Source organism: Sphaeramia orbicularis, chromosome 6 (genome assembly GCF_902148855.1).
Source record: "Sphaeramia orbicularis chromosome 6, fSphaOr1.1, whole genome shotgun sequence".
Taxonomy (NCBI): Eukaryota; Metazoa; Chordata; class Actinopteri; order Kurtiformes; family Apogonidae; genus Sphaeramia; species Sphaeramia orbicularis.
In genome coordinates this window covers 11,840,621-11,866,578 of record NC_043962.1, presented here as the reverse complement: position 1 = coordinate 11,866,578, position 25,958 = coordinate 11,840,621, and the positions used below count along the sequence as shown (strand labels likewise).

The window sequence follows — 25,958 nt, the reverse complement described above, 5'->3', positions numbered from 1 at the left end:
TGACCAGTTGGGGTTAAAGCGAGAAACTAAAGGAGGAGAAAAGAGAGAGCGACAGAGATAGAGAGAGACTGGTGGAGAGGGGGAGAGGGGGGAGACGCATACACAGATAACTGAACTAGAACATCTATAGAACAGTATAATAAACACTATCGTAACTATATGGATAAGTGAGTGATGACGATGAAATCATATTACCAGTAGTTTAAAGGTGGGGTGTGAGAAGTCTTCCTGGTGCATTTTTTACTATATTGTTTAAAAATCCTCTTCAGACTCCAATTACAACCAAGTAATGAAATGCTCTAACACAAATACAAAAAATGTAGTCACCTGTGGAATGAACAGGACTGAAAAAACACTAACCAATCATTTTGAGCAGCCAATTGATTGAACGATGATATGTCTATCAAACTCAACTGCCATTTGTCCCTCCCCCCTCTGTGTGAACCCCTCTTTGTGCATGAATCATGCGTTCTCAGAGGTTTGGAGCAACTGTACAGGAAACAAAGCCAGTGTAATGGCTTGAGTATGAAAACTGAACCCACATGCAAGACCCAGAGACAGACGTAAAAGTATACAGTGTTTATTAAACACGAAGTTAACTGACAGATCTCTGATAGAGTTAATAAACAGAATCTTGAAGACACAGAGTCCTGGGTTCTTCACGGGGTTCGTGAAGTGGACCGGAGACGGAACCCCACAGTTCGGACTGGTAAAACACATCGGGAATCTGACTAGTTGAGAGCAGAGGGAAGTCAGTAACAGAACCAGGTCATACATGGAAAGGCAGACGGAAGGACAACAGGACATATGAAACAGGCAAGCTCATGTACCAGTAAAACAGGCGAAAAGGTCGAACACACGTTGATTCGTTGGAGGCAGAGGCACAGACAAGGGTCAGGCAAAAGGGCAGGAGTCAGAGAAGGCAGTCCGAGTCAAAAACAGGCAAACAGACAGACCTGATCCAAAAAACGCTGGTAAGTAACACACGAAGGAGATTACAAACTGGCACAGGACAAGGGAAAACACAGGGCTTAAATACACAAGAGGGAGGGAAGACAATGAGACACAGGTGGAACAAATCAGGGCGGGGACAGGTAATCACACAGGTGGGCCAAATAAGAAACAGGGTGCAAAGACACCAGACATGACACATGAGGAGAACTTAACAAAATAAAACAGGAAACGACAGACAAGACAGACAAAACCAGACTAACATCTGGGAGCAGATGTGACAGCCAGAGCCAGAGCTTGGCTATATTAGCTATATTAAGATGGAAAGTTCATCAGCAAACTGTTTTGTCATTAACATAAATCAGTAGGAAATGTAATGTTAGTCACACAGGTATGAACTGGGGCTGTTCTGTAAGAGCGGGGGGGTTGGAGGAGACTGAATGAGGTATGCATGGATCGGGGCCGCTGGGGCCGTTGGAGCCAGGCGAATTGTTGCTGTGCAGCGCTCATGAACCCTCGAGAACAAGCATTGCGTCTGAAGAAAGGAGTTTGGACTTTTGAATAGAGTATTTTCAAATTGTAGCTTACTCGGACCGTTTTTCTAAGATCTCATACCCCACCTTTAACAGTGACTCATTCTGAAACCACCTTAAAACTTACCTCAGAATTACGTATTCCATGAAAGTAGGTTCTCTCGATATGTGCCACTCATTTGAAAGACGTTTATTCGGACTTTCTCGTTCGCATTTCCAATAATTGCGCATTTTTCAGCAGTGACTTGTCAATCAACTGGGGTGGAACTGGCACCTGAGGTGTCCAGAGGTGGCCAGCGCTAGTTAGCAATATTTTCCTCAACATGACACACCCTACTCTGCCTCTGATTGGCTGATAAGTCCTCATGCCTAAAGTTAACCAATCTAATCAGTGAAGGCAGCGAGTACTAGCCAATTAGAGGCACAGTATGGTGGGTCATGGCTGCACCATCCTAGGGGAAAAAATGGCCAATTTGGCTGCATATACTACTGAACGGTGCGCATCAGGGGGGTTTAGAAATGGGAATACACAATGATGACGGAAATATAAGTAGGTATACTCCACCACTGCCTGCTTCAGTAGTCAGAAAGGGATTAGAGAATGTTAGTGTATAATAGATAAATTCATAATCTTTGCTGTTAATGGATATTCTTACACACGTGACCAAGCCTAATGAAATTTCAGGCCCCAGCGACTAATACCCCATCCTCAGACACAGCCATGGTAACATAAAGCCAACCACATTTTTACAGTCATAGCTATAATACTTGGTATACGGACTCTGGAATCAATACTGGACTTGAAGATGATGCTGTATTTAAGAGTTCTGAAATATCGCTGATAAGCAGCCTGAGGACGCGGAGAAAAAAGCAGCAGGAATCGTTTCATAGCCAACATCAAAAGACCCGGACTCTCCTCTAGTCCTCAATCGTGCCTTTATCGCTATTCATTTTTCATTCTTTATTCTTATGGAGTATCTTTTGTAATGTTATTCCCCGCAGTCCTACTTATTCCCCATTCAGATCCCTTTATTCTGATTCGTCCAGTGCTTTAGATTACCTTTGAGTCCTCTTCTTTCCGAACAGAATTACTCTATTCATGTGTGTGTCTGTCAATGGAACGGATGGATATGGCAATGAATACCTGATGAACTGTCGAATGTCAACGGTGCATAACGTTCCTCAATTTCCTTTCCAGCCGCTTGACACAAAGACAAGGGGAAAGGAGGGGAAAGTGGGGGAGGATTTGTAGAGGGGGATGAGGGAGATAGAAACAGAGAAGCACTTAAACAAAACTGAGTGTCAGAGAGGTTTCAATGGCAGACACTTCCTCACCTAAAGGTGGGGTAGGAGATGTTTTCCTGAAGCATTTTTTACTATATTGCTTAAAATCCCCTTCACACCCCGATTGCAACTAATTAATTCAATGCTCTAACACAAAAACAAAAAAATTTAGTCACCTGTGGAACAGACAGGACTGAAAAAACACCATCCAATCATTTTAACCGGCCCACTGAAATGATTGAACAGTGATATGTCTATCAAACTCAACTGCCAAACTGCCATTTGTTGCCCCCCCCACCCGTGCGACCCCCTCTTCGTGCATGAATCGTGCATTCTCAGAGGTTTGGAGCACTTTTATAGGAAACAAAGCCAGAGCTTGGCTATATTAGTTATATTAGGATGGAAAGTTCACTGGCAAACTATTTTGTCACTAACATAAATCACTAGAAAATGTAACGTAAGTCAGATAGGTATGAATTGGGGGTTTCTGTAAGAGCGGGGGTGTTGGAGGAGACTGAATGAGGTATGCATGGATCTGCAAGCCTGGGTGATCTGTTGCTGTGCAGCGCTCATGAACCGTCGGGAATAAGCATTACATGTGCCAGTAGTAGTGGAGGTGGGGGGGATGTCTGAAGATAGGGGTTTGGACTTTTGAATTGAGTATTTTCAAAATGTAGCTAGCTCAAACTGTTTTTCCAAGATCCCCTACCCCACCTTTAAAGCACTTCTTTACATGTGTCCATAAACCAGGGGCGTAGTATTGCGTAGGGACACTAGGGACACGTCCCTACCAATATCCAGCCACTACTGTGTTGTCCCTATCAATTCAACTGCTGTCTGTAGTGTTTAGTCAATGATTATGGCACACAAAGGGTTAACAGTTGGTCTCAACTAGAAGTTCCGCCTCTAACATAAATGTCGCTCTCCAATTGGCTCTTTGGTTTTGCTAGCGTACATGTGATTGGCCGTCCCTGCTGTCACTCCATCTACTTGTAAAAGGAACCTGCTAGTTGGACCACTAACGTAAGTTTTCAACATGTTTGCCATTTGTTCTGCCTGGGTCGCGTCAGCTAGACAGGTTTTAATATCAGTGGTGTCATTTACATGTGCATTTGTACATGTGTTTTTTTGCGTGGGTGCGTGTGCGCCCATGCATGTGTGCTCAGTAATTAGGATGTAAAGGATGTCAAAGAAAAGAAAACTGGTCATAAAACACTTCTGTAGGAGTCGAAGTGTAAGTTACTTCAAGGGTATAGAACTGTAGTGGTTCAACACAGATATTGAATAAAAGACAATATTAATACCAAACAGAAACACTTTTTAAAAGTTACTTTACTTATTATTTTAATGCATTTCTATGGAAGAGAGCAACTGTTTAAAAAACACAAATAAATAAAATTTGTGGGGGAAAATACAATAAAATCTCAGATTCTAAATGTGATTCTAGATGTGATTTTATCCATATTTTTGGGGACTAAATTACATGTAACAATTGAAACTAAAAGCCTTTTTTGCTTAGGCAATAATTGTACCGTCAAACTGTATGATCATTGTATCCCTAATCTGTTCATATGTCATGAATCAACACATTTTTGTCAGGTGACAGACAGTAGAGAGTAGGGATGAGGTAGAGGAGAGGCTGTAAACTCACAGATGAGGTTCAATAATAATGGATATGTTAGTCATGAGAATAACTTTGCAGAATGCATTAAATTCTTGTATTGTCTTTTGATATTCAGATATGCATTATAAACTTGTCAATTACTTATTTTTTTCCCTATGATTATTTGCTTGTTTGATCAGCTCAACATGACGTGAAATTATGATTGCAAATGCAAAATAATATCAACTTTCCAGAGTGCTGCCTTGGAGCACTTTTGTGTCCCCACCAATGTCAAAATCAAACCTACTCCCTTGCCGTAAACACACATGTCCCATCACCTTTACTGTCAACAGACCCTGCCCACTGGACAAATGTCAACTCAAAGGTCTAATTCATCTCTTTACACTTTAAGTCTAGGTTCAGACATCAGGTCTTAATGCACAATTCAGATTTTTTCTGGTGAAATCCAATTTTTTTGTGTGCTCCTTCATATTTCACATTAAATGCGACTTCTCTCAGTTTTGAGTATGAACTGAATGTGACCCTGAAGGGACCCAGATGTGCAAAAGAGGTCCTGACATAATACATGACTATGCAGGTACAGAGGGTGCGATTTGTTGGGGGGGATGGGGGGATCAACCCCCCCCCTCTGGTTTTTACATCCCTACTTCTGCTCAATGAATTTCATCCTTGGGGGTGGGGGCAGCCAACCAATGTAAATAACAGGCAGGTGGTGACAGTTTTCTTTCACCTATATCCTACATTACTGGCACTAACGTTCACCTGAAGCGAACTGTCAGTAGTCTCAGAATTCACGAACGTCCCCATGCACTGGGGCGCCATAAAGGGGGGGTAAACATGACAAATTCATGGGGCCCAGCATTTGTGGGGGGGCCATAGAGCAGTGGAGGGGGTCCAGTGGATACAGGTTACACGCTGGGAAAATTTCGTGTAAGATCCGCTGTTTAAAAAAGGAATAGAACTGAGAGTTGGACGTTGAAAGTATGTAAAGTTTCACTTTTGTTTCACACCAGTGTTAGTTATGTTAGTTATGGACTGCACCCCCATGTATATGACTGCTGCCCCCCCCATACAGCATATGACTGAACTGTAAGCAAAGGTGAGGTACTTCTCCATATCGTTCTCGAATATACATTTAGCAAAAGACAGGAAAACATATAATAAAAGCTTAGTTGCTAAACAATTGAAGTGTCCGTCTAAGACGTCCCTGGAGTTTCCTCGTCCTAGAAAGGTGTAAACAGGGTCTTCATCACCATTAAACTGAGGGTGATACCAGGGGAAGTGGTCATTTACACAACAATACTGCAGAGTTTCTGTATATTTTCACCCTAGAGACACAACACAAGGCCACGAGCTAGATTTTACAAAACACCAGTGTATGCTTAGAGACTGAACCTAATATAGGCATCACAGAACCGTAGTGGAACTGTTCAGGTGCATAAATTTGTGTTTTATACAGTACATGGATAAACATATGGGGACACATCACACCTATACAGCATGTAGGACCTGCCACTCCTGTTGATTTGGATTTTACCATAATAAAATGTTCATTTGAGTTTTTAATAATTATCAAAATAAATATCAAATCAGTCTTTCTTTAAGGTTTAAAGGCAGAGCTGTAAAAACCAGATGGCTCTTTGTGTTTTCAAATGTAAAATTTGTCAGAAATTGGCAAATTAAAGTGGCATTTAAAACTATTTTTCTGATTAAAAAATTAATGTTGAATGAAAAACACTCTGAAACATTTGTGTTTTGGATTACAATGTAAGGCATTTAAAACTGTTTTTCTGATTAAAAAATGAATGTTGAATGAAAAACACTCTGAAACATTTGTGTTTTGGAGTACAATGTAAGGCATTTAAAACTGTTTTTCTGATTAAAAAATGAATGTTGAATGAAAAACACTCTGAAACATTTGTGTTTTGGATTACAATGTAAGGCATTTAAAACTGTTTTTCTGATTAAAAAATGAATGTTGAATGAAAAACACTCTGAAACATTTGTGTTTTGGAGTACAATGTAAGGCATTTAAAACTATTGTTCTGATTAAAAAATGAATGTTGAATGAAAAACACTCTGAAACATTTGTGTTTTGGATTACAATTATTTTGACAATGTAAGGCATTTATCATAGTGACATTTAAAGCAATATGAAATCATGTCTTGACACTTGTCATCATTGTTCTATTAGCAGTGAAACGGCTGTATTCATTGTGTTGTATAAATGTATACATGATGCATCATACAGTCGCGGAAAAAATTATTACACCATCAAAAGTCATCAAAAACAATGCTTATGCAATCCAGTACTAACTCCTGTGTGTATCATGTGACTACAACAGACAGAAAAGAAAACATGGAATGCCTAAAAGCACTGTTTTTGTCAGTACAATGCCACAGATATTCATGTAAGAACTGAAGTGATTTTGGTTATTATCACGAAAACATGGAAAATGGAAAGATACCAGCTCTGAAATTAACCTGTTATTAGCTATTTTTGTCGTTATCATTACATTTGTCCAAACAAATGTACCTTTGGTTGTACCAGGCATTAAAATGAACAAGAAATTGAAGCAAACAAGGGCGGTCAAATAATTTTTTCTGCAACTGTATGAATGTATGTGATCTGAAAGGCACATTAATGAACCAAGTCTGTTTCACTCAAATTAAATTCATATGTAATTAAACTGTAACTGCAAACAACAAGCAAAACATAATACCAGTAATGTGATAAGGTGTTGTTAACCATTTTGTCGTTTCATGTGTTTGTGATAAAAGGTTAAAGGTTAACTCATTTTATTATCCCCATAAAGAAATTTGGTCTTTGTATTTTATCCATCATAATGCACACAGTACCTAGCATTAGCATTTAGCGATTAGCAATAGCACGTAACACGTTAGGAGCAGTGAGCTACTACTGAAAGTGTTCAGAGACCAACTCTAGATTTTCATCAACACCGTGGTCAGGGGCACCAACAAGAGAATTAATCTGTATGTATACCTATTTCTAATCATGTCAACATGAATAAACCTTTTTTTATTTATACATATACTTCATTTTTATCTCGGTATTTCATGATAGGCAAAATAAACAAAAAAAAAGAAGAAGAAGAAGACAGACCACAACAACCAGAGCATCCAGGTTCAATCTCCAGACAAACAAAACACAGACAGGTTCAGGACAAATTAGTATAAGATTATGCTGCGTTCCAGGCCGTTTTTTGAGCCCGTAAGTCACGACTTCAAACCACGACTCACGACTTTGTAGCGTTCCAGGCAAATCACGCCAAACTGCCTGAATACAAGGAAGTGTGGTGGCTAGATGTAAACAAATCATCATGTCAGACTGTACGTTATGTTTATTTGCAATCATTTCTATTCCCAAAGGTGCTTGCTCTTTGCTTATCTGAGGGAAACAGAGGAGTAAAAATGGCGCATAAGGCAAGAGAAGCTGTTCTTCCTTTTATGTTATGTTAGTCGTATATTTGGATACGTATTTGATATTAATTTATTCTTGCACTCAATGGACTGAAAACTATATAACGCTAGAGTAGCTGCTGATTATGCACAACATTTGCAGATAAATGTCAGAGCAAGACCTTGTTTTAATAAACAATTTGCATAAACACCGCATCCATGGGGGCTCCCATTGCTACGTGACGTAAGAACTCGGAACTGGGAGTACATCGATCTAGTTCGAGTTCATGGGTGGGAAGTCACAGGTGTGACTGACATTCCACTCCATTTTCACCTGTAGAAGGTTGGAAAAACACGAGTTACGGGTTGCCTGGAATGCACCATTATACAGGTTCAAAGATGTCTTTGATTAACATACACATTTCATTTTACACATTCAATATTTTTTACATTTATCAGTAATGAGTCTTAATGAGAAGGTCAGCCTTTCCATTTCATAAGTTTCTTTCACAAAAGTTGTCCAGTGCAGAAATGTTAGGGGATCTCCACACAACCATTTTCGAGTTATGGCTTTTTTTGCCTCTAACATAATTAAACTTTTAAATGTTTCATTAAGGTACTGAAAATGCTAAGTTACTGGTAGAGGAAGATACCAAGGCTTGATTCAATACAGAAAGAAGTTTATAAAGATATGATTAAAAATGACTCACAAAAAGATTTATCCAAACCTCACTCTTATCCTAACCATAACTGAAGCTTAACCTTAAATTAAACTCCTGTCTCTGGTGATAAAGTCCTGTATTTTACATATCCAACCTCCACCTCACTGAGTAAAGGTGAAAGTAACCACAGATCCCTGAAAGAGAAATTCTGGTTTCCTGCAACAAAATCCAGCAGAAGTAGCATATGAACATCAGATGAACACAGCCTGTTGTGTTTGTCCCACACTTTGTTTTGTCTTCATTGCTGTTTCCTTCGAGCTGCAGCAGGCAGATGTTTCCAGCCCCCAACGTGTGCAGTCTGCTCATACAGACAGATAAAGTTAGCAATTAGCTGGTAAACATAGTTAAGGATTTAGCTAACCCTCGAGAGCGGCGCCAGAGTCAATGCATTTAATTATTTTCAACAACTGCACAAACCCACACAGACACATTGTTTTTTTATCATTCAGTCCACGACAGAGGAAAAACAACTATCTTGGGTGGATTAAGTTGTTTTTCACCAAATACTGTTATTTCTCAATCCTGACAATGGATATGTTATCATGAAATCTTTCCCATTTATTTTCCTTGATTGTTTTTCCAGCAATCTCCACATCGTGTTTCAGAAATTTCTCAAATTTATTGCAGCAGTGAATGTAAGGCTAATTTCAGAGCAGTGCGTTGGGGTTGATGACAATATTTACTCAACAAAATAGTGAGAAATTGGTGTGGAAATTAAGCAGGTAATAGAAATCTGAACTGTGCCTCAAAATCGGTGTAGCTTTTCTAGGAAGATTGGTTTGTGGCTGGATCAATAAAGTCTGAAAATTAGACCTTTGAGGCTATTTACCAGAGTGGTATTTGTGTGTATGTGTGTGTAAGTATGTGTGAGTCTATCAATTTGACTTTGTCAGTGAGGATTGACTTGACTCTTGTTTCATCTTGAGGCTATGTTGGAAATTGGGTGTAAGGTTAAGTCTTGTCATGCTGATGTTTAAACATTAGAGGCTGTACATTTAATGCAAAGGATACAAGCAAACATCTCACTCTTGTCTTGAAATCAATTTTTATGTGAAGACCAATTGAGGGAATATCAGCACAATGTCTGCATGTATTCATTAATATTATTACTCGAATGTACTACATAACTTCCGCGTCAATGTGTGTGCCGCTTGTGACGTGGCACACATCAAGTCGGTAGTGGAGTTCCTGCCACACTCGCTGCAGCATGTCATGTGTAACATTCTCCAGAGCCTCAGTGATTCTCTTCTTATTCTCTTATTACACATTGAACATTTGCAATAACTTTGGAAAATTATAAAATTACCATCCCCCAAAATTTTTTGTTTGAAATTTGTAGAATAAAATATTTTATGTCCAAAATCAATCTTATTAAGTGGCATTTCTCCTGACCATGTAATCACTCCTATATGGTCATCTCAAATGATGTCAGTTTTTTTGGGACTTCCTGTATACTGCTGCTGCTAACTGTGAAATTTCCTCACAGTGGAATATAATATAAAATCTTATCGTATCTTATCTTAAACTAAGGGGTGTCAAACATATGGTCCCCAGGCCAAAAGGGCCAACTCCGGCCCATGGAAATACAAAAATTACAGTTAAGGGTGGCGAAATCATTTTAGTTCAGGTTCCACATTCAGCCCAGTATGATCTTAAGTGGGTCAGACCAGTAAAATAATAACATAACCTAGAAATAATGACAAATACAAATTTTTATCTTAGCTTTTGTGCAAAAAAGGTATTATTAGCTACATTTTGAAAATATTTACTTTTACAGACTACCCTTTCAAAAAATGTGAACATGACCAACCATCAACAACTTGAAATTTCTATCTATTTATCTTATCTTATCATACCTTATCTTATCTTATCTTAAACCTGTGAACTGCAACTGCAAGATGAAAATTAGCATAGGCATACTCAGTATATTTAGATTTTGTTTTTGTTTGTTTTTTTAAACTCTACCTTATAGCATATCAACACTGAATATATTCTGTTGACACCATTTTACAAACTCACTGGTGCTGAAACCTGTACTTCATGCCACCAAAGACAAGAGTGACTCATTTAAAGAAGAACAATGTAGCCAAACAAGCCAGAGATGAAGGATAGATCCAGGTTCAAGGTGACTTTATAGATACCTATAGGCAGGGTGCGATTTGTTGGGGGGGATCAACCCTCCCTCTGTTTTTTACATCCCTACTTCTGCTCAATGAATTTCATCCTTCGGGGGGGGTTGCAACCAACCGACTGAAATAACAAGCAGATGGTGACAGTTTTCTTCCACCTGTATATCCTCCATTACTGGCGCTAACGTTGACCTGAACCGAACTGTCGGCAGTCTCAGAATTCCCAAACGTCCCCAAGCACTGGGGTGCCGTATAGACGGGGTTAACGTGACAAATTCAAGGGGCCCAGCATTTGTGGGGGGGCTATAGAGCAGTGGAGGAGGTCCAGTGGATACAGGTTACACGTTGTGAAAATTTCGTGTAAGATCAGCTGTATAATAGAGGAATAGAACCAGGAGTCGGACATTGAAAGTATGTAAAGTCTCACTTTCGTCTCATGCCAGCGCTAGTTATGTTAGCTATGGACCGCACCCCCATGTATATAACTGCTGCCCCCCCCTCTGTTTTTTTTGACAATTCGCACCCCAAATCTGTTCTGAAGTAGCAGGAGAAGGGACTGTTGGATGGGTTTGGCTTTGTGAGACTAGTTATGTAGGAACTCTAACATAAACATTACACACCAAGGTCTTACTCTGCATGTTAGACTCTAAAAATAATTTTCACCACTGTAAAGATGATCCTTATTTCAGAGTAAAATTAGCTGGTTTTACTACACCCATTTAATCCTAATATTATGGCACTGTTTGGAAAAAGCTGGTTCCATAATGGTCTTGTTGCCAAGTCTTCAAAGCCTTGATCTAGTCTTGATTTTGGTCTCGACAACTGGCCTCCAGTGCACACACTAGTGGTGGTCTGTTGTGTGGGTGTGTGTGGGGGTGGATGGGTACGTGGGTGTGTGCAGAGTACAAAAAAATAAATAAATAAATTACCAGGCTATTGAACTTGTAAGTAGGTCCAGGCAGAAAAGAACAAGGAGCAGGAAATCTTGTGGCAGAGGTCGATGTTTGTAAGCAGCTCAGGGTGAAAGGAAAAAAAAAATAACAGCCTTGATAAAGAGAAACCAAAAAGCAGAACAAGTTTAATCAAAGATTAAACTTTGAAACACAGCTGTGCCTCTTGGGGGAAAGAGATCGGCTTTTCTCCAACAGTGACTTTACTCTGTTTTTATCGATTTGCGAGGTAGTTAGTAGTGTATTAATGATTTAAAATAGACTCGGCTCTCTAGGGAGTTAGCTTTATGCAAGAAAAATCCAAACTTAATCACCAGACTCTAAAAACTTTTGACAAATAGTGGGTGTTTGTCAGAGGAAACCAATTACTGGACTTCCTAACCTGTGACAAAATTGATCTGTGAAAACATATGTGCGTTTGACCCTGTGTTCATTAACGAGAAAGAGAAAACATTTAGAGCCGTATGTTACCGTGCTTTTTACTGGTCCTCAGTCCAAGGTGTGTGTTTCAAACTGGTTTTTACCTTCATCAAAGCAAAGAGTGAACGGCATACCGAGCAGGACGATACAGAGGAGCCTGTCGCTTAATTTTGCGCTTCATTAAAAGGCAGCGGTTAAAAAATAGAGATATCATAAAGGCTGTCGTTACACTGAAGTAATCCATTTTCAAAATGACTGTGTCTGTAAGCCTATTAAAACTGGGACCAATCTGATCAGTGTGAGATATTGTAATGAGTGCTCTGTGTGTGTGTGTGTGTGTGTGTGTGTGTGTGTGTGTGTGTGTGTGTGTGTGTGTGTGTGTGTGTGTGTGTGTGTGTGTGTGTGTGAGCTGCATAGTGGTAGAAACTTTTTTTTTTTTCCTTTTGGCGTCACTTTGTTATCACCATCTATAAATACCAGTGCTTGTGGAGTTAACCTCATTGTCTGCTCTCCTCCTCTACCTCTTTCTGCTCCACTCGTTTGGATGAACCTCTTCATTATGTGCAGAGACAACTATGCAGCAGCTGTGAGCGAAGTGTGTGTGTTTGTGTTGTCTTCCTGCCACCACAGCAGATGGCTGAGGGAAACACCAGTGATTAGCCTGTCCAACAACATCCTTCGCTGTCAGTAATAAGCTCACCAGGAGCACACAGCCATATTCTCAATGGACAGAGGCGTCCAGGTAGTGGGTAAGTGGACCTGTTGCAAGTCTGGGTCACTGGAGGGTCAGCTGTGTGGGGTTTAGGTGAAAATATTATCTTCAGCACTGAAAACTAAAATATGTCAGCGGCAATTGTGATTTCAATTTCCTATCTAAGTTGAAAATACAAGTGTTTGAACTTTGAAGTTTATTTTGAACATAAGTTGAAACAAAATACAAAAGTGAACAAAAGGCAAAGAGAAACCACAAATTTAAACAGAACATTCCAGAGTATCGAAGGCAATAATCCAGTTGTTCCCAGCCTTTTTTGGATCGTGAACCCATTTTAACATCACAAATTTCTAGCAACCCCAGACATTCAAAACTGAGTCATTTTTTTGCTAAAAATTAATTTGTTTTTGATCATGTAATAGTTTGCTATACTATGTTGCAAATAAATGCTAATTTTAGATGACATTTAGTCTATATAATGATTATTATTATGGACGGAGACAGAAAAGCCAGGTGTAGATTACTGCACAAAGTGAGAATTTTATTTTCCTTGGTCAGGATATGTACAGTCAGTCCATCTTGGATTTACAAGGCTGACAATTGAAACTGAACAAACAATAACTCAAACTATGAATTCTGAAAGAGCTGCAGCATCTGAAACCGACCACAATGAACATTTGACAGATGAACAGAACCACAGTGCTTCAGTTTCAGCTTCACAGTTTGTAATGTCTTTTATGGATTGGGATTGTCTCTATCAACTCACCATATATTTTTTATTAGTAATTTTTTTTTGTGTGTTTTGTTGGGGTTTTTTTAAATCAAAATTAGAAATTTCAGGCAACCCCATTTGAATTCCAGGTGACCCCAAGGTTGAAAAACACTGCAATAAGCCAGCCAAAAAAAAAAAAAAAAAAAGTAGAACTTAATGTTAAGCTCCCTCAGTGTGGCTCCTCAACAACACTTAATGTCCAAAATGGAGTAGGAAGAAGTCGAGCTTATATTGTCCTACCTCAATTTTACAAGTCAGGGGTTCCCAAAGTGGGGTATGCATACCCCCAGGGCTATTTGGAAGAAGCCCAGGGGGTACTTGAATTTTTGTTTTTAAAAAATATATTAAATAAAAACTCAATATTTTAAGATTCTTTCTAAGGAAATTTTTAGGATGTTGCACATATTGGTGTGAAGTTTGTGTTGAAGTCTGTTTTCCATCCTTTTTTGATGATGCTTAATTTAATTTTTGTTGCCTGTATCTTTGGTAACAGCCTAGCATCCAAAGTTTTCATCTACAGCTGCCAGAGTGTGCAGCTACAGTTGCGGAAAAAATTATTAGACCATCAAAAGGCACCAAAAACAATGGTTATGCAATCAAATACTAACTCCTGTGTGTGTCACGTGACTAAAACAGACTAAAAACAATTTTTGTGATTAAAAATGAATGTTGAATGAAAAACACCCTGAAACATTTGTGTTTTAGATGACAATGTAGGCACTTATCGTAGTGACATTTAAAGCAATATAAAATCATGTCTTGACATTTGTCATCATTGTTCTATTAGCAATGAAACGGCTGTATTCATTGTGTTGTATAAATGTATACACGATGCATCATACAGTCGCGGAAAAAATTATTAGACCATCAAAAGTCATTAAAAACAATGGTTATGCAATCAAGTACTAACTCCTGTGTGTATCATGTGACTACAACAGACAGAAAAGAAAACATGGAATGCCTAAAAGCACTGTTTTTGTCAGTACAATGCCATAGATACTGGGGTAAGAACTGAAGTGATTTTGGTTATTATTAAGAAAACATGGAAAATGGATAGATATCAGCTCTGAAATTAAACTCTTGGGAGCTATTTTGTTGTTATCATTATATTTGTCCAAACAAATGTACCTTTAGTTGTACCAGGCATTAAAATGAACAAGAAATTGAAGAAAACAAGGGGTGGTCTAATAATTTTTTCCACGACTGTAAATGTATGCACAAATCTCCCATATTAAAGTTTTAACTCAGTGCCTTGATTTTGTTGCAACAAAACTGGATAAATTTAACTAAAATGCCAAGAGACAAAGTGGATTTATGACAGCTTTTGACACACAGTGTACACTTTCCATTTGTAAATGTGCAGAAGTTTGAATGTGAGAAGTAACATTCCACGCTCCACTTTCTGACTGAGTGTATCTGGGCACTTACAGAGCATTATGGCATAATTGGCAATGGGAATGCAAGTATACACTCAAAATAGCAAAGTGCTGAGACAGAGCAGTGTTGAATCACATCCTAAGTGCTTAGTAAAAAGCCACTATACTTCACTCTCAATATGGTTGCCTCTTTTGTGACTGATGGGGAGTGCCATGTGTTAAAAAACAACATTAAAGATAGACTGAATCACCAAACTATTTTTTTTTAATTGTACGGCTTGAAAGGTTTAGCTCAATATCAGAAATGTCATCTGCTAAAGGTATCCATTAAATACCAGAAAATCAGCCGAGCTCAGAGGCTTTTTACTGTCCACGCTTGTTAATGTGTACATCTGTCAGCAGAGATTGCTATCTTTTGAACACAGTGCTGTACTAATCCTTCTATTAGCGGCTGTTAAGATGCCACGACAGGAGAGGAGATAGCGTTAAGCCTTCTTTTGGGAGCTGAGCATCAATCTATTGACAGATCCAAGTTAAATCGCTTTTATTAGTCCTCATGCACGAACACAAAGAGGCAGGAAGCATTCACAACAAGTCATTCATTCCAATATGCACAAATATGCATAGCATAGCCGGAGGTGCTGGAATGTTTTCTTAATAGAAGCTTTGAAGGTCTGGCTGGTTTCACAGATTGGTAATGGCATCTACGGTGGGCGACGAGGGTCAAACACACTGCAACAGCCCAATACGTCTCTGTTAGGGAAAACAGCTGCAAGTACACAAACGATGCAAATTCACAAACTCAAACACAAGTCTAAATGAGGTACAAAAAGAGGAACGTGGTGCAAATGAAAAAAAGCATTGCAAGAAACAAAAACAAATGCATAATCATCAAATGCTCTGCTAATAAAGAAACGATGCAAACCAAGAAAACATCTGCAAACAAAAAACGATGCATAACCAGTCACTACAACAGAAGTGCTCCACACCTGTAGGGGGCAGCATTTATAGACAACAGACTACTGTAAAATAGAATCAAATAAAAGTCACATTACCATGCTACGCCGTAACTTCCACTTGTTCCACTGTAGTTTGAAACCCTGTCAGTCAGCTGTTCTCCATCCTGTGTGTCTCTGCATTGAGCTGTTCTGGTGACAGCGCCCCCTGCAGGTTTGGAGCACTTCCGTGGTAGTGACTGGTTATGCAGCTTTTTTCGTTTGCAGATGTTTTCTTGGTTTGCATTATTTCTCTATTTGCAGATCATTTGATGATTATGTATGTGTTTTTTTGTCTTGCAGCGCATTTTTTCACTTGCACCACGTTCCTCTTTTTGTACCTTGTTTAGACTTGTGTTTGTGAATTTGTATCATTTCTGTACTTGCAGCTGTTTTCTCTAACTGAGACACATTGGGCCATTGCAATGTGTTTGGCCCTTGTCTGCCACCATAGTTATCCATGTGGTAATCTGCGTTCTCTGTATACAGTGGTGTAGTGGTCCCTGGAGAAGTAGGTATACTCTCAAATTTTGCCTTTTTTTTAAGTAGTCCAGAAAAACACCCTGTTTTAGAAACAGTGACATGTCAGACTACTTGATTTAGTTTACCCAAAAATCCATCAGTAGTATTTGCTCACTATTATAAAATTATCATGACTCGATCAGGAGCAGTTTGTAGGTTTTACTGGTCACACAAGCAGCTGCATGTATGTAAATGGATTCAACATGAGGCAAACATAAGATACCGTTAGCCTTTCGTAAGGGTTAGCCTACTCGCACAGTTAAACTACTGGTGACAAAATCTCTTCTCCTCTAAATGTGCAGTCATATGACCAGTAGTTTAAAACAGTGACTCATTCTGAAATCACCTTAAAACTTACCTCATAATTATGTATTCCATGAAAGTAGGTTCTCTCGATACCTGTCACTTACTTGAAAGACGTTTATTCTGCCTTTCTCTTTTGCATTTGCAATAATCACGCACCTTTCAATGAGACGCTCAGTGGCCTGTCAATCAACTGGGGTGGAACTGGCACCTGAGATGTCCAGTCAGGTTACACAGGTGGCCGGCGCTAGTTAGTGATATTTTCCTCGGCATGACCCACCCTACTCTGCCTCTGATTGGCTCATCAGTCCTCATGCCTAAAGGTAACCAATCTCATCAGTGAAGGCAGCGAGTACTAGCCAATTAGAGGCAGAGTAGGGCGGGTCATGGCTTCACCATCCTAGGGGAAAAATGGGCAATTTGACTCAGATACTACTGAATGGTATGCATCAGGGGGGTTTAGAAGTGGGTTTAGTTTAGTTTAGTTTAGTTTAGTTTAGTTTATTAGTTTGATCCCCATTAGCTGCTGCACACCACAGCAGCTACTCTTCCTGGGATCATTAACAACATAAAAACAAAGCACCACAATTTCCCACAACTCACTCAACAAACAGGATGTACATACACTCCGCACAACAACACAAAAAACAAAAATCAACAACAGCACACAATACAAAACAATTACAATAACAATGATAAAACTAACAACAACAGAAAAAAGAATAAATAAACCAAAAAACAGAAACAAAAAATAAAAACATACAATAAGAACAGCTCCACAACAAACAAAAAAACAAACCGTCTAGATGATGTCATTACAGGATGTGCAATAGCTCAGACAGTTATTCTTGGGTAAATATGAAAATTCTCAACCTTTTAGAAAAACTAACTGCTTAAGTTTCTGAAATTAAAAATTGTGGCAGTGTATTCCATGCCACCATTGCCCTATATTGCACACTACCCTGTATTTGATTCGTCCTACAGGCAGGCAACAGGAAACATATACACAATGCTGACGTAGAAATAAGTAGGTATACTCTGTATACCGGCGTGTACCCTGGACTACACCACAGTCTGTAAGGTGGTCACCATTCTCATCAGGTACCTGCTCTACTGCAGAAACGCACATACTGCTTTTGTTGCCGCTTGTTTCGTGCCGCGGCGTTTCCTTGATCCTGGCCCTTTTTTTTTTTGCTTGTTTAGTTTCTGTGTCGCTCTCGATCTGTCTCGTTTGCTCCTCACATCAGGCTGCCTGTGATTCTTTGTCTCATCTTTTGCTCTACTGTCAGACTCGAGGAAACGCATGTCTCACTTTAGGGTTTTGATTTTTAAATTACTTAAGGTGTATTTGATTCACCTCACTAGACATTCTCCAGGCTTCAAAACTGGGCCAACATTTGCATTCATTACCATATCCTTGTTTTGTTTTGTGCTGTTTTTTTTTTTCAGGTATGCAAAAAATTTCCAGGCTCATATTTAGCCTGGATCTACCTCTTTTTTTCTTTTTTTTTTCTGGTGCTGCTATGATGCCTGACCTGTCTTTTTATCCCTTCATCTTTTGCCACAGACCATTTCCACCTTCTTTTTCCTGTTCTCTTCAGTATTTATTCTTAATTACACCAGTTACAGGTGGCCTGTTTTTTCCTCACAACATGAAAAATGAAAATGCTGTTTAGAGAATTTTACAGGTGAGCTGGAAAAATAAACAACATTCAAGATTAAAACATTCAAAAAATAACCTAGTTATTCTTGCTCCCTGCTGATAATGACCTAAACCTCCAGATATAGGCTGCACCTTGGCATTCACAACTCTGCATTATTATGAAAATGGAAAGGTGTTTATAAAAGAAAGAAGAGAAGAGAATATTTTATATCTGATGCTATATAACAAAAGTGAAGAATATTTATATTAAAAAAAACAAAAAAGGATAGACACAGCTTAAATTTGATGTATCTTAAATTCTAATAGACATTAGTTTCCAAAACACATATAACTCTATATATAACTGTTTTCACAATATTCATCTGGTCCTCATTCACTTTGTATGGATTCTCTGATACTGAAGAATGTAGCAATATACTGGCTAGGCTTTTTTTTTTTTTTTTTTTTTTTTTTTTTAATTGCAAACAAGTACAAATACAAATACAATAAAAAAAAAAGTGACATACTCATTTCTGTCCATATGTGCAAATATAACAAAAGAGAATCACACCTCCAACATGTTACATGAGTCAGAAAATATCTGAATGCATAAGGTAAAAATAAAATAACTAAGACTATGCAAATAAAAGATAAGTAGATTTAAAAAAAAAAAAAAAAGGGTACAAGGGGTTCATCACAGTTGAAGACTTTCTGTTAGTGTGTACAGTTTCTTAGCTTGGGCATTATCAATTATTTTCAAACACTTTTTAAACAAAAGGAGTTCGTTTTAAGTGCAGACCATCAGGGGGAAGTTTTAGCACATCTGCATTTATGTATGTAATATTTTGTTACTATAATTATATTATTCATCAAAACCTCATTTTTTTTTATTTTTGAGGATTACACCCGTCTGAATGTCATTATAAGAGAGGAAGTCCATTTCCATAGAACTAGAGGACAGCAAATCACGAACACATCTCCATATATTTTGGACAATTTCACAAGCATAAAATAGATGTTCTGTCGTTTCCACATTTTTATCACACATTTGACAATTTTCTACTTCAAATTTGAATCTTTTTTTAATGAATTCATTTGATGGATATATGTTATTAATAGTTTTGAAATGTATCTCCTTATATTTTGGAGGAAGTGGAAATTTTAAAAATTTTTGTTCTTATCATTGATCTATCAGATTTGCTGTAATTTTGGAGGAAGAGTGTGCTCCTAGTTTTTCCAGGGTATATGGAGTCAACAAGGTGTTCTCTAATAAATTTATTATTACATTTGTTATTCAAAAAATCTACACACCCGATTTTAATTTTGGGCAATCTGGGGGTTGTTATGGTCGACAAGCTTTTCTTCACTAACTGAATAAGGGCAATATACTGGCTAGGCATTGATGTCAAAATGTGCTAATATTGGCCCCATAGGCGGAAATCCCAAGGGGGGACAGGGGGGACATGTTCCCCCAATAATAAGGTTGTCCTCCCCCCAAAAAACAAGAAAATAATTTTTAATAATTTATCAAACCCCAATGAAGGCACAATTCAAGTGGTTCTATATATTATAAAAGTGAAACAATGTTGTTTTTTTTAGTTTTGGAAATTACGACCCCCCCGCCCCCTTCCCCACAGTGGTACAGTCCACACGTTTATCTTCAACTTACAGCGCGAGCTGCAGGTCAAGTGTTCCTACTGTTAGAAAGTCAGTTACTTTCACAGCCAAGCGCCAGTCCAACGAAGATAATAAAACGTCAACGAGTGAAAGACAGTAAGTTATTTATCACCAACTGTTCAATAAGCACACACTTGTAATAGGAACAACAACATTCGTCCTGTTTTTTTTTCAAATTTCACCGCATTTCATTAGCATCCCGGTTAAGCTAGTAGCTAATAATTATGAACAAGCTCGTGCGCGTTTTCAGAAACAACACCATAAACATCAGTGGATCATTTAGGTGACTGTTTATCAGTGATGATAATGGATGATATCAAGGATAAAGATATTATTTTTGACTTTTAATATCATTATTTAAAACATCTGAACAACACTTTAACCCTTTCATGCACGAATTATGACAACCTTAATCAAAATTTTTTCCTGAGTGTTTTTATTACTCTTTAGGCATGAAAAAAACAATGTGACTGAAAATTTTCTTGTGAAAAATATATTTAAAAAAATAAATAAATAAAAATAATTTTAAAAATTAAAAAAAAAAAAAAAAAACATTAAAAAACAATAATGAAAAAAAAAAAAAACAATTCTTATGAACCTATTTTTCATGAAGTTGCAAAAATGTCCACTCAGCTGGACACCACACGTTTAATTTTTGATGCACAGAAACATGTATTTACTGATAAATTATGTGAAAACTATGGGGAGGGCTTGTGATTCTGGGGGTTAATGCTCAGGAGAGATCTACATAATGTTACCAATTCATGTCAGAAAAGATATGTAGTGTCTTAAAACTTTAATAAAAATATGTGTAAAAAGAAAAAAAAAACAAGGAAAAGAACAACAAAACCCATGAATATACAAGAGAACAACTGTAGAATAACTGTCCACTGTAGTGACCACTATGCATGAAAGGGTTAAGGTACAGGTGTCAAACATGCAGCCCGGGGGCCAAAACCCGCCCGTTAAAGGGTTCAATCTGACCCCTCTGATGCATTTGTGAAATGCAAATATTATAATGGAAATATTAACAATCAAGGATGTGAAAATCATTTTTGGTCAATTCAATCTGAAGTGGGTTAGACCAGTAAAATAAAATCATGACAACCTGTAAATAATGAAAAACGCTGATTTTTGTCTTTGTTTTAGTGTAAAAAAAAAAAAAAAAGTAAAATTGCACAAAAATGTTTATATTTACAGACTATCCTTTTACAAAAAATGTGATTAACGTGAACAAATATGAACAATATGAAATGTCTTAAGAGACGTATGCAGAATTTTACCAATATTCTGCCTGTTACCAAATGTTTTGTGTTTTTAGATCCATTGTGATCTGTAAGTTGTGATGCACACATATAAATGATAAACTAAGGCATAATACTGTTAAAATTGCACTTATTTTTGTTAAGAATTTTCAGGTTCATATTTGTTCATGTTGTGTTCAAGTACAGTTCACAGACGTAAACATTTTTTTTATGGAATTTTATTTTTTCACTCAAAAACAGCGAAAATTTTGGTGTTGACATTATTTATAAGTTCTTAACCAATTATATATATTATTGTACTGGTCCACCCCACACTTTAAATCAGATGAGGCTGAATGTGGCCCCTGAACTAAAAGGAGTTTGACACTCCTGCTTTAAGGTAAGTTTCAAAGGTGGGTAAGAGAATGTCAGACAGCAAAGTACAAAGATACATTTGTTCTTGTTTTTTTTTATCCTTGTGCCCGCCCCCCCAGGAATACGTCTCTGAGAGTTTATTGTTTACTGTCTCCTCCAACTATAAACTAGTATTTTTGGCCCAAAAAGTGGTTGTTCATCTGTATATGTGTGTCCTGTGTTGAACTGGTGACACATCCAGAATATACTGTATCTTCACCTGTTGGCAGCTGGGATCTGCTCCAACACCACCATGACCCTCAGAAGGACTAAACCGTTTGGAAAATGACTGAATATATTATATTTAAGGTTTTTTTTTTTTTTAAATACAGTAGTAGTGGAAAAAATCTGTCTAGAAAAAAATCTAAAAGTACAGTGGTGGAAAAACTTTGCAGAAACCTTAAAATTATACATTTGACTTTTTTGCCTTTTGAAATATATTTTGTGTTGAGGCTAAAGATGTTTTCAATATTGTAAATAAGGCAGTTGAATGTAAATATTAACACGTCTTGAACTTGGTGCTTAATTCATAAAGACCGGGTGATACTTCTGTGGCAGTTCCCAAATGATTTTTTTCTCTATATTTACCCTTTCTTAAGTGATTTGTCACCATTTATTGTAATATTGTTCTCTTTATTTTAGTTTTTTTCAGTACAAATTGTGTATTTTCCTATATTTAATTTCCTGGTCATGTAGATGTCCATTACAGTTCAGAGTAAATTCAATGGTTATTATATCAAATCAGAAAAAAATTGCAAAAGGGGACTTTTTCAGCAGAAATATCATTAACTACACATGTATTCAAAAGTGTCCATCCACTGTCACTGATCCAATTCCATGGGTTTTACTGGTGAATCAATGATGTAGAAGATGACGATGTTTCCACAGTAATTACGGAGCCTCTGAACATCCAAATGGGTCATATCTGATGACATGAAAAGATGACAAACTGTATTTTACACCAATTATTTACATGGATTGATGGAATTAGTGGATCAACAGGTATTAAACATTTCAGATCAGTAAATGGTTTTGGTCGATGGTGGGTGTTTGGGTCTTTATGGGTTAATGATCATGTATTAATGAGGAGGAATCTGTTGCGCTACACTCAGACCTCAGTTTTATTTATTTCTGACAACTATGTATTTAGTTCATTTGCATCCCTCTCTGCAAAGCACACCCACAGTGAATAATTTTCTGTACTCTTTGGTTTTTGACTGGACTGATGCTCTTAATATTTTGGTCAACACTCACTGAATTGCTGTGTTCACAATTTCCGTAATGAATCATATAAAGGAGCAAAACTCAACTGGCCTCAGTCGTGTCATATAAACAGCAGGATAATCTAATGCAGCTTGCAAAATAAAATACCAAGGAATCTTTTGAAGTAATGAAGGGAATACATTTTCTCAGCTATTGAGTGTCAGCTCAAACGTCTGTTCTTTATCTCTCTGTCTGTCTGTCTGTCCATCCTCCTGTAGAATGTGTACTACACCAGCTCTCAGCAGCTTCACCTGGGAGTCCTAAGTCCGACAATTGACGACGATGACAACAAGTGTCTCGTGGACGTCAACAGCAGACCCAGGCTGCTGGAGTGCAGCTACGCAGCCACCAAGCACATGAAGCTCACCTGGACGTTCACTCAGGTACAACTCAATCCAGATTCATTGAGCAGAAGTAGGGATGTAAAAACCAGAGGGGGGGTTGATCTCCCCCACCCCACTCCCAACAAATCGCACCTTGGTTAGCAACACCGCTATGCTTGGGGTATTTCCAACACACAAGTTATACCTCACACTTGATTGCGGAACGCAGTTCCGGTCGTAGATTATTCCACAGATTTGGGCCCCAATATTTAAGAGAATACTGACTGACAGAAGTTTTGCAGTACGGAAGATAAAATTTGCTTGAATATCGTGTCGAATAGTTGTGAATAACAGAAGACAACATAAAAAAATTCTGAAAAACTTTGGGAAGAATATAACATGTTCATTTGTAAGTAGTATTATGAAACTATATAAACAAATAACACAAAAGCAGGTCAGTTCTTGCCTCATACAATCAGTATGATAGTCGTACGGTAGGTATGATCACCTTCACCAAATAGTGCACAAAATAAAACATACTGACCTCCAGCAGTGCACGCCTCACCCAGTCTAAAACCTCAGATCACATTTCTTTGCTAAATTGTATACTATATGTCGCCAGAACTTCCAAAGCTCACTGGTTTCACTGTGCTTTACTGTTCAGTAACTGAATTGTTTTTTGATTTTGTTTTTGTTTTAAATTATACATTTATATAAACATGTACTGAGACATAAGGAACCACACAGACACAAGACAAAAAAAAAAAAAAATTATACAACAAACCTATTGTATGTACGTATGTATGTCTCTTTATTTCGGTAGGACAGTGCATATTTTTGAACACATTTATACATTCCATTTCAGTATAAACGTGTAAATATGCCTGAGTTAGCGTCAGTGCTAATTTTCATCTGCAGTCCCCACCTAATAAATAACAGAGATCTGTGCAATACAAAGCAATATGGTGTAATAAGTGCAGTACAGAGCAAGACAGTGCAATACATTACCAAACAGTAAGAGTTCAACACACTACAATATAGTACGTGTCAAGGGCTAAAATAAACACTACTTAAAGGACAATATAGTACAATACATTGTAGTACAAACTGACATTTATGCCTACGTGTCAAAGGTCAACAGAGATTAAACACAAAAAAAAACAACAACAAGATAAATAATATTATCAACTCCTCTTTACAATGCTCAGGGCTGATTAAGAGTTCATATAATGTATACTAACAACAAATTTCTCCATCAGAAGGACACAGGAGACAGCAGGACACTCTTGTTGACTGTAGAGAAAATAGGATTCCATTGTTGATAAAACAAATTAATTTGTCCACGAACAGAAAATGTAATCTTTTCCAACTTTAAAAACAAAAGTAAATCATGCACCCATTGCACAAAGGTGGGTGACAGAGGTTCCTTCCACTTAACACTTTCAGTGCCATGGGCCGATTAAATCGGCTTTACGAAAACAACCTGTAAAGTGCCACGGGCCGATCAGATCGGCTTTGGAGAACACGCCACATTTGTGTACAAACAAACCATCCACCCCCATTTCTTTCTCACATTTCGATGACGTTCTTTCTGTGTCCCCCTTTTGAGACCAAGCAGACGGGAATTTGAGGTCACGCGACCGAATAATATTTTTATATCTTTTTAATGTTTCTTATTCTCCGGTGTTTCATCAGAGGGAGCCCTCCATGCCGGGGGGCGGCTGTGGACTCCGGGGGCTGTGGCGGCGCCTTCTCTCACTGGGGTCTGCTCCTTTCTGGTGGGTGGGGGTCCCAGTTGGCCCTCTCCCACTAGTTGGGATGCGGGGCTGTGTTGCTGGTGCCTGGTCGCCGGGGTCGGCGGCTGCCTCCTGGTGCGGATGGCTCCCTGAGACAGCGCCTCCTAAATTGATGTTTTACTTTTACTTGTACATTTTTGTTCTGTCTACCCGTGCTCAGTCAGTCTTCTTAAGTATGTGTGAGCTTGTGGGTTTGCATGTATATGTGGGTTTGCATGTATATGTGTGTGTGTGTGTGTGTGTGCGGGTGAGTGGGTGGGTGTGGGTGGGGGGCGGTACTGATTTTTAAAGTGATATGTAAAGCACTTTGTGCTACAGTTTTTAATGTATGAAAAGTGCTATATAAATAAAGATTATTATTATTATTATTATTATTATAAATTATGCAAATTACGATCAATAATGAATCGGCTGCGTCCGGTGCGTTTTGGATCTAATCAGCAATCGGTCGGATGTTATCGAGCGGTTTCCTGCAGGATTCTTCAAATATTATGAAAACGACGCAAAATACTGAAAAACGGCCAAATTCTGTGGCACTTTTAAGGCTTATTAGCCCCTTAACTGTCTGGCACTTAAAGAGTTAAAGAGAATCATACGACGGGCCAATAGTGTACAAAAAGCAATTGAGAATTGTTTTTTATTTGTGCTTCCTCCTCCTCCACTGTTTCCAACCACAAGACAAACCTCATCTGGATTTGTTGGAGCACAGATCATTCTACGGCTTTTTATTAGATAGACGCATTTTAAAAGCACATCTACTTTTGCTTGGATAATGAGCTTTCACACATCCACAGTATCTGACTTTTAACAACCCTCTGTCTTATTTTTAATCTTCACACTTTTAATGTTGTCTCAAAATGTGACAGATAAGTAGAGGGAGTTGGAT

At 38.1% G+C, this 25,958-nt stretch overlaps 1 protein-coding gene across 1 annotated transcript in view; it reads left to right on the top strand.

Moving 5' to 3' along the window:
- LOC115421385 (polypeptide N-acetylgalactosaminyltransferase 18-like) overlaps positions 1-25,958 on the top strand; it is a 364,676-nt gene that overhangs the window by 317,042 nt on the left and 21,676 nt on the right. Inside the window, exon 10 of the mRNA XM_030137268.1 lies at positions 23,172-23,336. Within this exon, the coding sequence (XP_029993128.1) occupies positions 23,172-23,336 (165 nt within the window). The remainder of the gene's footprint in view (positions 1-23,171; positions 23,337-25,958) is intronic.